The sequence below is a fragment of the Oncorhynchus tshawytscha genome, linkage group LG06 (genome assembly GCF_018296145.1).
Source record: "Oncorhynchus tshawytscha isolate Ot180627B linkage group LG06, Otsh_v2.0, whole genome shotgun sequence".
In the NCBI taxonomy this organism is placed as follows: Eukaryota; Metazoa; Chordata; class Actinopteri; order Salmoniformes; family Salmonidae; genus Oncorhynchus; species Oncorhynchus tshawytscha.
This window is the reverse complement of record NC_056434.1, coordinates 64562399-64574281: the sequence shown is the minus strand read 5'-3', so window position 1 is coordinate 64574281 and position 11883 is coordinate 64562399. Positions and strand designations below refer to the sequence as shown.

Below are 11883 nucleotides of genomic sequence, written 5' to 3'. Positions count from 1 at the left end.
TATTATTCTACAATGTAGAAAATAGTAAAAATGGTGTGTCGGTCTGAGGCTTTTCTCCATGGTGTGTCCAAACCTTTGAATGGTACTGTGTAATATTTGTTCTGCCCATGACGAAACCACGTTGATCGACTCTCAGAAACTGTCACGTTCCTACCTTTATTTCCTTTGTTTTGTATTTATTTAGTATGGTCAGGGCGTGAGTTGGGTGGGCAGTCTATTTTTGATTTTCTATGATTTGGGATTTCTATATTTCGGCCTAGTATGGTTCTCAATCAGAGGCAGGTATCATTAGTTGTCTCTGATTGAGAATCATACTTAGGTAGCCTGGGTTGCACTGTTTGTTTGTGGGTGATTGTCTATGTTAGTGGCTTGTGTCAGCACAGGTCTCATTTGTAGCTTCACGGTCGTCATTGGTTTAATGTTTTTGTTACTCTTTTGTATAGTGTTGCAGTGTTCAGTGTTCTCTTTATTAAAATTCACTATGAACACATACCACGCCGCATTTTGGTCCTCTGATCCTTCTCGCCTCTCCTCTTCAGATGAAGTGGAGGTAGACCGTGACAGGAACTGCAAAGCCAACATTCATGCAAAACGCATGAGCTCATCTGATGCACAGATAAGATCACGAAAAAGAATAACACATTGCCAAATAACAAGACTAAGCAAACAGAACTATAGTTTCAGTGTAGTGAACAATCCCAATAAGGTGGAATTTTACATAAAATTTAAGTCATTTAGCAAACACTATTATCCAGGGTGACTGACAGTAGTGAGTGCATGCATTTTCGTGCTTGTCCTCCATGGAAATCAAACTCACAACCCTGGCGTTGTAAGCACCTGCTCTACGAACTGAGCCACACATCCTCATCTATTTATCAAAAATGACTTACAGTAGCGTACTTACGGTAATTGGAGAACTACAGTAAACAGACTAATTACTGTAACACAACCAGACCAGCCTAGGGAAGTGACATGCAGTTTCTGGCCCTGAAATGACATACTATACTAGCCATAACTTGAGTTCCTGAGCAACCTCATCTACAGGGCAGAGCTGATGAGTCCTGTGTCTCCTGGAGGTCTGACACACCGCACACAGAGCCTCCTGGTCCTCCACACAGAACAACAACAACCTCTTCCCATGGAGACTGCACCTTTCATCCCCATCCGGTACCAACCCACTCCTCCCTCCTGACTCCCTCCTTCCCTGGCTCTCCTTCTCCCCCTCTCTCGTCTCATCCTGCTTGGTGTTATTGTGGCTCCTCTCCCTCGCAAAGGTCTCCACGATGTTCCTCAGAGCCAGGTTACTGGGTGGAGCGTCGGTTAGGGAATGTTTGCGGCAGACGGGGCACTTTTTGATGACCTGAGTGTCCCAGTAGTTGTCCAGGCAGCTCCTGCAGAAGCTGTGGCTGCAGCCCAGCACCACAGGGTCAGTGAAAACATCGCAGCACACGGGGCAGGACATGTCGTCCTCCAGGGTCCAGGTGGCAGCCATGATGGAGAGATGTGTGCTTGTTCTGAGCTGGTGTACCTACCGTAGGGTGGCTGGGCTAGAGACTGATGACACTGTCTGGAATGCTGGCAAACTGGTCCAGTGTTTCGGTGTTGATTTGCTCCACTTAACAGGTGAGGCATGGAATGGAAATACACGAAATATGTACTTTTATTGAACATGACATCAATAATTATGGAATTCAATCATGACACTTGTTCTCAGTAAATTAATTAACAGCACAGAATAGATCTGCTCCAGAGAAAGTTCCAAAATACACATTGGTGTCACAGACGTCAATGTCACAACTGGAGGTGAGGCTGTTCACCTCAATTTACAAAACAATAGACAGACAAAACCAATACACAGGAGTCACTGTGACAGACTTTACCAATACAGACACTTCAGTATGTGATCAAGAAATAGAATCACCAGGTTATATGCTCAGTGAATAGGTGCCACAGTCACAGACACCTTCTCAGGGCAGATCCTCAGCACTCCAGGGTCAGTGCCATCAGAGTTGAGACAGGGAGAGAAGTAAGGGAACAGTCTCTCTGTGAACCCGTGTTCGAACGTATAGATGAGTGACATGTCATTGGAGTCATAGAAAGAGAGCTCTCCTTTCTCATAGTCCAGCTTGACCATGATCCTCTTGGACTCCCTCTTCAGAACCAACGGGGTACCCAGGGGCCAGTTCCAGCGCTATACTGCTCCCCGTTCCACATCCCCATTGCCCAGATCCCGACCTCTGGGCTGACCATCACATTGCCTTTCCGGGCTACACCCTCTTTGGCCATGCCCAGAGTCCAGGCCTTCTTAGGCCTCACCTCCACCTCCCAGCTGTGAATGCCTGAGCAGAAATCCAAAAAGCTTAGCACGCTCACTGAGCTGTCGAATCGCTCAGCGTTATCAGGCACAGGCTGGGACACCCGTGTGTCGCTCACCTCCAGGAGGCTGACAAAGCTCAATGTTGACAAGAAACACTTTATTAAGAAAGGTCATAAATAAACAATAAACCATTAATAAATCATGAATAAATCATGCCATTCATGAACATGAAAGTATTTAATTGTTGTATTTATACACATTTATAAGCATGATCATTCATAAGCATTTAGAACAAGTCTTACAGAATATTAACTCAAATGCTGAGTAATCATCACCTTTTTTGTTTATCTTGCCATTTGACACACACCAAGAAAATATGACTTATGATATTATATAGGACAAGAATTGTTCCGTTCACATATACATCCATATATAAAATATACATCAATATATAAAATATACATCAATATATAAAATATACATCCATTGTGTTAATAATAGATAGTGAGACATATGGATGCTTTAGAAATGTCTCCTCTAAAAAAAATACATATTGTAATCTACCAAACTTTATCACCAACATCATGAACCAATGAGACTTTGGCAGGGCATATCTTTAGTGGCTCAGCATTGCGGCCGCTGTCACTCACACAGGGACAGAGGTAGGGCAACAATGGCTCTTTAAACTTGTCCCTGAATGTATAGATGAGTGACATGTCAGTGGGGTCATAGAAAGTCACCTCTCCCGCATCATAGTCCAGACACACTCTGACCCTCCTGGGCCTCCTCTTCAGAGTGAGACGGGTCCAGGGCATGGTGCAGGCGCTGTACTGGCCGCCGTCCCTCAGCGACAGGGCCCAGAACCCGTGGGCAGGGTTCACACTCAGGACCCCTTTCCTACGCACACTCTCTCTCAGGACCCCCAGGTCCCATCTGGTCTTACCCGCCACCTCCACCTCCCAACAGTGACTGCCGGAACTGAAGGGGTCGGCCCCCAGCACGCAAACACACGTGTCACAGCGCTCTGGGTTGTTGGGGACGTGAGGCTTCTCTCCACTGACGCACACACTGGTCAGGTCGTCTGAGAGAGATAGCCAGGGGGCCGCGGTGTTGGGGTCCAGAGTCACTGGGGCTGGGGTGAAACACAAACAGGTATGACTACAATGCTGTATAACAATTTACATTTTAAAGTGTGGTACTCCGAGCATCTAGTGATCTGATAACCATTCATTTGCTCTGGTCTAGTACTCACTGTATTGCACCTTCTCCTGCATCTTCTCCCAGATCTTGAACCTTAGGTTGCCCAGATGTTGGGCCATATCGATCAATGCCCCTGATACAGGCTCTGGATCCTGCAATATACAGTTGGCCCTGAAGCAAAAAAATACAGATGGAGTGGCTGTTGTAGTAAAGGACTGTAACCTCGAAGCAGGCCGAATGTGTTTGAAAAAGTAGAACCTTACCTTGCTTTGTTGTTCTTGTAAGCCTGGGGAAAGGACATAGTTGTGTGAGATAAAATGACCAAATTAGAAAATCAAATGTCTTGTATTTTAGAATGTGTATGTTTAAAGTAAGTGTCACTGTACCTGGAGAAATGGAAGGTCGTTTGCCTCTATATCCTGTTCTATCTCTCTGATGTTGCTGGTCAAGGAGGTCATCTTCTTGGCCAGGTGTTCAATCTTCTCTGCCATTATAACTGTCTTCATGTCCACCTCCTCAGAGAGGGCAGACAGCCGGACAACTTCCTCCAGGCGCAGGAGTTGATGCAGCGCCACAAACTCATCTCTTATCTTCCTTTCTGCTTGCTTGGCCTGGCTCTGGGGGTCAATAGGTCAGTGGGTGACCTCTCATACTTTCTGATACAATATGGAAATGGTTCGTAGTGCAAAACTGTTGAAAAAGGCGAGGAAACCAAAATGTTGACAATAAAGTCAGCGTTGTTTCTCTGTATAATTGTTTGTTCCACAGTACTTACCTTGATGTGTTCTGCTGTTTTCATGCAATCCTCCTTCAACTTTTGGAATGTCTCCAACTTCCTCTTCAGAGGGATAATAGATGCTTTCACTTCCTCCTGGCCACATACCGGAGGAAAATCTCAATTTCATTTCCTTGACTCCTTGTGTCCTCTCTCCTCACTTCCTTCTCGAAACCCACTGGATGAGAAAGTCAGAGGTCCCTCCCCTCTGACCTTCTCCTCCAATGGGTTTTGAGAAGGAGGCGATGAGAGAGGACGAGATAAGTCAAGGGGTTTAGGCCACATACAGTTTCAGGTATTGAGGCGCCTGTGTGCTGTTAAACACAACAGACAGAATTAATGTCAATATATCATATTTTTTCTACCTACGGCGAAACCGTTTTGATTGACTCTCAGAAACTGCAAAGCCAACATTCATGCAAAACGCATGAGCTCATCTGATGCACAGATAAGATCACGAAAAAGAATAACACATTGCCAAATAACAAGACTAAGCAAACAGAACTATAGTTTCAGTGTAGTGAACAATCCCAATAAGGTGAAATTTTACATAAAATGTAAGTCATTTAGCAAACACTATTATCTAGAGTGACTGACAGTAGTGAGTGCATGCATTTTCGTGCTTGTCCTCCATGGAAATCAAACCCACAACCCTCGCGTTGTAAGCACCTGCTCTACGAACTGTGCCACACGGGCTCATCTGTTTATCATAAATGACTTCCAGTACGTACTTACAGTAATTGGAGAACTACAGTAAAACTGTAAACAGACTAATTACTGTAACACAACCAGACCAGCCTAGTGAAGTGACATGCAGTTTCTGGCCCTGAAATGACATACAATACTAGCCATACCTTGAGTTCCTGAGCAGCCTCATCCACAGGGCAGAGCTGATGGCTCCTGTGTCTCCTGGAGGTCTGACACACCGCACACAGAGCCTCCTGGTCCTCCACACAGAACAACAACAACCTCTTCCCATGGAGACTGCACCTTTCATCCCCATCCGGTACCAACCCACTCCTCCCTCCTGACTCCCTCCTTCCCTGGCTCTCCTTCTCCCCCTCTCTCGTCTCAACCTGCTTGGTGTTATTGTGGCTCCTCTCCCTCGCAAAGGTCTCCACGATGTTCCTCAGAGCCAGGTTACTGGGTGGAGCGTCGGTTAGGGAATGTTTGCGGCAGACGGGGCACTTTTTGATGACCTGAGTGTCCCAGTAGTTGTCCAGGCAGCTCCTGCAGAAGCTGTGGCTGCAGCCCAGCACCACAGGGTCAGTGAAAACATCGCAGCACACAGGGCAGGACATGTCGTCCTCCAGGGTCCAGGTGGCAGCCATGATGGAGAGATGTGTGCTTGTTCTGAGCTGGTGTACCTACCGTAGGGTGGCTGGGCTAGAGACTGATGACGCTGTCTGGAATGCTGGCAAACTGGTCCAGTGTTTCGGTGTTGATTTGCTCCACTTAACAGGTGAGGCATGGAATGGAAATACACGAAATATGTACTTTTATTGAACATGACATCAATAATTATGGAATTCAATCATGACACTTGTTCTCAGTAAATTCATTAACAGCAAAGAATAGATCTGCTCCAGACAAAGTTCCAAAATACACATTGGTGTCACAGACGTCAATGTCACCACTGGAGGTGAGGCTGTTCACCTCAATTTACAAAACAATAGACAGACAAAACCAATACACAGGAGTCACTGTGACAGACTTTACCAATACAGACACTTCAGTATGTGATCAAGAAATAGAATCACCAGGTTATATGCTCAGTGAATAGGTGCCACAGTCACAGACACCTTCTCAGGGCAGATCCTCAGCACTCCAGGGTCAGTGCCATCAGAGTTGAGACAGGGAGAGAAGTAAGGGAACAGTCTCTCTGTGAACCCATGTTCGAACGTATAGATGAGTGACATGTCACTGGAGTCATAGAAAGAGAGCTCTCCTTTCTCATAGTCCAGCTTGACCATGATCCTCTTGGGCTTCCTCTTCAGAACCAACGGGGTACCCAGGGAGGGAAGTTCCAGCGCTATACTGCTCCCCGTTCCACATCCCCATCGCCCAGCTCCCGACCTCTGGGCTGACCATCACATTGCCTTTCCGGGCTACACCCTCTTTGGCCACTCCCAGAGTCCAGGCATTCTTAGGCTCCACCTCCACCTCCCAGCTGTGAATGCCTAAGCAGAAATCCACAGAGCTTAGCACGCTCACTGAGCTGTCGAATCGCTCAGCGTTATCAGGCACAGGCTGGGACACCCGTGTGTCACTCACCTGCAGGAGACCCCCAGATATCAGTAGATCAGCGTGGGCTGAATTTACATCCAGGGTCACAGGGGCTGGGACAGAAAGAGTGGGAAGGTTAGACGGCCACCGGGTTAGATACATGGATGTTGGTACACTGTGTTGGTGGCTGTATGAACAGAACAGGAGTCAGCAGTTTGTCACTGGGTCAGAAATCAGAACATTGGTCAACAGTTCATGGTTTGGCAATCAGAACATGCGTCAGCAGTTTGTGTTTCAGCAACCTTAACATGACTGAGCATTTTGTCAATGAGTGTGTCACAGTCATGGAAAAAGTAACCAATTGTCATACTAAAAGTATATACTAAAAGTGAGTCACCCTGTAAAATACTACTTCAGTAAAAGTATAGAATTATTTGGTTTTAAATATAATTAAGTATCAAAAGTAAATGTAATTGATAAAATATCCTTAAGTACCAAAAGTCAAAGTAAAAGTGTAAATCATTTAAAAGTCCTTCTATTAAGCCAAGCAGACGGCACTCTTTTGTTTTTTATATGGAGGGGGCACACTCCAACCCTCAGACATCATTTACAAACAAAGCATTTGTGTTTAGTGAGTCCGCCAGGTCAGAGGCAGTAGGGATGACCAGGATGTACTCTTAATAAGTGTGTGAATTGGACCATTTTCCTGTCCTGCTAAGCATTCAACATTTAAAAGTAATTTTGGGCCGTCAGTACAGATACCAACACATCTTCACCACCAAAGTCCATTTGATGTCACAAAGCTGTCCAAATACTTTAAAAATATCCTCTCATGTTGTCTTCCTTAATTAACCCCCCATAAACGTAACGGACACATATGCCAGGAGCTGTGCCAGTCTGTTGACTCATTCAGCTGTAATGCATAGAACTCACTGGCTTGTATGCGAAGCAGTAATTGTTTCAAAACATCTCCTGTCATGTCAATGATGCGTCGTAAAACAGTGTTGTTTGATGAAGACATTGTCTGTATGGTTTTTTGGTCTTTTCCCCCCAGCATTGTCCCAGCCATAGCCGGGGCAGCAGGAAGAATTAAGTCCTCCACAATAGTATGGGACTTGCTTGTCCTAGCCAATCGGTAGCTCACCATATAAGATGCTTCTAGCCCCTTCTTATTAATGGTATCTGTTGCTTTTATACATGTCTTACTATTTGAATGTCGTCTTAATTCTCGCTCAAAAATGTCCTGTGGCTTATTTTTCAAATTGGCATGTTTTGTTTCTAAATGTCTGCCCAAGACTGAAGGTTTCATCGAGTTGTGAGATAGTACTTTTGCACATACAACACACTGTGGCTGAGGGAAGGCACTACTCCCAATATAAAAGAAACCCCAACTCGATGTAGTTCTCATCATATTTGTGCCTCTTCGATGGTCCAACATCCCTGTCTGTTGTTCGGTGCTTTCCCGGGTAAGGGGGCAGTAGCTCTTCGGCTGCATCAGATTCACAACTGTCAGTGTCCAAGCTACCTGGGCTAACAACAAATGTAGAATTACTGATGCTAGCATTGGAAGTGCTTGTGGAAGCAGAACAACTTGTGTTGTCGACAGGTGCAGGTGTAGTACTGCTGGTAGCAGTACTACCAGTAGAGCTGGTATGTGTCACTATGGAAGCAGGCCTCACTTTTTTAAAAACAATTTATCCATTTTAGAGCAAACGGAATGAGCAGCAGCTACGTTTGGCTACATACAGACTGGTAGTGTAATTCCCACGAGAGAGTAACGGTTAATGTGATTGGATGTTAATTATTTGACTAGGCTACCTGTATTTCACATTGTGTTATTATTTCGCTGAACACTAGATGGTTGAATTTTATTTTTGGCATTGAAACCTAGGCTACTCAGGCGAGAGAGAAAAAAACTCAGCCAAATGTATATTCTCGTTGGAAAATATAAATGGACTGTAAGAAAATGTGAAGAATCTTTTCCCAGTTTGGGAATACCTGGTCTATGGAATAGCCTCCCCTTAGAGATCAAGCAAAGATTTTTTTAAATAGCTTTAAAAAGCAGGCAAAGGTTTTCATTTGGACAATGTTGTCTTAGTACGAGAAACCCCTCCACTGCCCCTTGTACCCCACTACTGCTGGTCAGATGTATGTATTTGAATAATAGTTATGATGTGCAATGAATAGTTTTTTAAGGTTGAAATGTGAAATTAATGTATGGTTGATTTTTAAGGATAAGGAAAAGTGCAGTGAATAGTGCCACTTTTTAAGATGTCAATTTAAATGAATGTATTTATGGTTGTTTGTAATTTTGTCTTGCCTTTTAATCATTATATACAGTTGAAGTTGGAAGTTTAAATACACTTAGGTTGGAGTCATTAAAACACATTTTTCAATTACTCCACCAATTTCTTGTTAACTAACTCTAGTTTTGTCAAGTCGGTTAGGACATCTATGTTGTGCATGACACAAGTAATTGCATGACACAAGTACAGACAGATTATTTCACTTCTAATTCACTGTATCACAATTCCAGTGGGTCAGAAGATTACATATACTAAGTTGACTGTGCCTTCATACATCTTGGAAAATTCAAAAAAATGATGTCATGGCTTTAGAAGCTTCTGACAGACTAATTGACATCATTTGAGTCATCATTTCAATGCCTACCTTCAAACTCAGCGCCTCTGCATGATATCATGGGAAAATCAAAAGAAATCAGCCAAGACCTCAGAAAAAAAATATTGTTCATCCTTGGGAGCAATTTCCAAACGCCTGAAGGTACCACGTTCATCTGTACAAACAATAGTACGCAAGTATAAACACCATGGGACCACGCAGCCGTCATACCGCTCAGGAAGGAGACGCGTTCTGTCTCTTAGAGATGAACGTACTTTGGTGCGAAAAGTGCAAATCAATCCCAGAACAACAGCAAAGGACCTTGTGAAGGTATTGGAGGAAACAGGTATAAAAGTATCTATATCCACAGTAAAACGAGTCCAATATCGACATAACCTGAAAGGCCGCTCAGCAAGGAAGCTGCTCCAAAACCGCCATTTGCAACTGCACATAGGGACAAAGATCTTACTTTCTGGAGAAATGTCCTCAGGTCTGATGAAACAAAAATAGAACTGTTGGCCATAATGACCATCATTATGTTTGGAGGAAAATGGGGAGGCTTGCAAGCCGAAGAACACCATCCCAACCGTGAATCACGGGAGTGGCAGCATCATGTTGTGGGGGTGCTTTGCTGCAGGAGGGACTGGTGCACTTCACAAAATAGATGGCATCATGTGGACGGAAAATTACGTGGATATATTGAAGCAACATCTCAAGGCATCAGTCCGGAAGTTAAAGTTTGGCCACAAATGGGGCTTCCAAATGGACAATGACCCCAAGCATACTTCCAAAGTTGTGGCAAAATGGCTTAAGAACAACAAAGTCAAGGTATTGGAGTGGCCATCATCAGCCCTGACCTCAATCCTATAGAACATTTATGTGCAGAAATTAAAAAGCATGTGCGAGCAAGGAGGCCTACAAACCTGACTCAGTTACAACAGCTCTGTCAGGAGGAATGGGTCAAAATTCACCTAACTTATTGTCTTGTGGAAGGCTACCCGAAACGTTTGACCCAAGTTAAACAATTTAAAGGCAATGCTACCAAATACTAATTGAATGTATGTAAACTTCAGACCCACTGGGAATGTGATGAAAGAAATAAAAACTGAAATAAATCACTCTCTACTATTATTTTCACATTATTAAAATAAAGTGGTGATCCTGAATGACCTAAGACAGGGAATTTTTACTTGAATTAAATGTCAGGAATTGTGAAAAACTGAGTTTAAATGTATTTGGCTAAGGTGTATGCAAACTTCCGAAATCAACTGTAAGTTATTGTTTTTACCATTGAGGACCGACCACGTTGTAAACAAGCGTTGTAATTAATACTGTTAAGTTTGTCCACATTTTGTTGTACATGTTTCTTAACCAAAATAAATTCAATTCAATAACAAAATGCAGCCACCCAAAAATACGACTTAAGTAGTACTTTAAAGTATTTTTAGTTAAGGAATTTTCATCACTGGTCAGTCAGGAATTCCAACATGAGTCAGCTTTTTTTGTGAGGACTCAGACTGGCTCAGAAAAGGTACATTTTGTTGTTGCTTCACCCGGGATTCAAGGCTATGAAAGAGTGCTATAGGCTGGAGTCTGGATATTGGACTGTAATGTTTCGAAACGGATCATTGTGCTGCGCCATGGAAGCAAGTCAATGATTAACCTCAAAATGTGGACTGTTGCTTATAAAATCTGTGTACTCACTGTATTCAACCATTTTCTGCATTTTCTCCCAGACCTTGAACCTCAGGTTGCCCAGGTGTTGGGCCACGTCTATCCCTGATAGCGGCTCTGGATCCTGCAGTGTACTGAAATTACATACAGTACACACATTTTGTGTCAATAATGTTGGAGACTGATCAAATATTTGACATGACGATCATTGTAATGTTGCATAACCGTCTTTCAAGTCCTTGTATATCTGAAACAAAAACACATGGATCACAGTAAAAAAAAAAAAAAAAATTATTTGAGAAAGCCTCAGTACATTTAACAGTTGTACCGTGAACATAGAACATTGTTAAAATATGTGAGATGAATCTGCAAGAATGAGACATCATCTGTTTTCATCCTGTGCTGTATGTCTGAGATTCTCTCAGAGAGGGAAGTCATGTCATCGGTGAGGCGGTTGATCCTCTCAGTCAGTAACCCGGTCTTCTTGCTCTCCTCCTGTTCCAGAGCTTCCAGTCTGGCCTCCTCCTCCGCTCTCAGGAACTGGCGGAGCTTCGCAAACTCACTCTTGATCTGTCCTGCTGTGGTCTGGGCCCAGGTCGGAAACGGTGCAATAAGATAGACATGTAGTATCTGTGTAAATATCTTTGTATTATCGTTGTAATATTGTGTTATTTAGCTAGCGACATACCTTGATGCATTGTGCTGCACGCTCTCTTGATGCTCTCGCTTGCTTTACGTCCAGTTCCAGTTTCTCGGGAAGGTTGTAGAGCAGTGCCGTGAGTTCCCTCTGGGTAGATAATGGAAGAGAGGGGGGATAGTGGTGGAGAGATGAGGGGTTACAGTAGAAAAAGGATGGAAATTAAACAAGTTTCTCAACTATTCTGTGTTTACAGTATATTGAATATATTGAGTTGCGACGGGAACTTGGTTAGCAAGCGGAAAACACTGCAAGTACATGTGTATTCCTGCCTGCACAGTACCTTACTCCATTGCACTTCCTTCCTTCACTGACAGGTGCTTATGTTAGGCATGCAGCTCGGTCTCCACACACACAGCACAAACAAGTTCCTCA

The 11883-nt window shown here is 43.8% G+C and overlaps 2 protein-coding genes across 2 annotated transcripts; both read right to left on the bottom strand.

Moving 5' to 3' along the window:
• Positions 1-2535: 2535 nt before the first annotated feature.
• LOC112252876 (E3 ubiquitin-protein ligase TRIM35) lies at positions 2536-5735 on the bottom strand. The gene is made up of 6 exons (XM_024424553.2): positions 5147-5735; positions 4293-4388; positions 3904-4134; positions 3781-3803; positions 3570-3688; positions 2536-3449 (listed from the first exon to the last, which is right to left on the bottom strand). Exons 1-6 carry the CDS (start codon positions 5621-5623, stop codon positions 2878-2880), a joined length of 1518 nt encoding a protein of 505 aa, XP_024280321.2. The 5' UTR covers positions 5624-5735; the 3' UTR covers positions 2536-2877.
• A 510-nt stretch (positions 5736-6245) lies between these two features.
• On the bottom strand, positions 6246-11440 carry LOC121846691 (zinc finger protein RFP-like). The gene is made up of 2 exons (XM_042323499.1): positions 10842-11440; positions 6246-6631 (listed from the first exon to the last, which is right to left on the bottom strand). Exons 1-2 carry the CDS (start codon positions 10861-10863, stop codon positions 6246-6248), a joined length of 408 nt encoding a protein of 135 aa, XP_042179433.1. The 5' UTR covers positions 10864-11440.
• Positions 11441-11883: the final 443 nt, after the last annotated feature.

What these genes read in the sequence shown, in the direction of transcription:
- LOC112252876 (XM_024424553.2), bottom strand. Translation starts at nt 5,623, where the DNA reads ATGGCTGCCACCTGGACCCTGGAGGACGACATGTCCTGCCCTGTGTGC. An exon ending in AAACAGCAGAACACATCAAG is followed by an intron (nt 4,135 to 4,292) that starts GTAAGTACTGTG and finishes ATTGACCCCCAG; the next exon opens with AGCCAGGCCAAGCAAGCAGA. An exon ending in ACGACCTTCCATTTCTCCAG is followed by an intron (nt 3,804 to 3,903) that starts GTACAGTGACAC and finishes TCCTTTCCCCAG; the next exon opens with GCTTACAAGAACAACAAAGC.
- LOC121846691 (XM_042323499.1), bottom strand. Translation starts at nt 10,863, where the DNA reads ATGCAGAAAATGGTTGAATACA. An exon ending in GCAGAAAATGGTTGAATACA is followed by an intron (nt 6,632 to 10,841) that starts GTGAGTACACAG and finishes TTTCTGTCCCAG; the next exon opens with CCCCTGTGACCCTGGATGTA.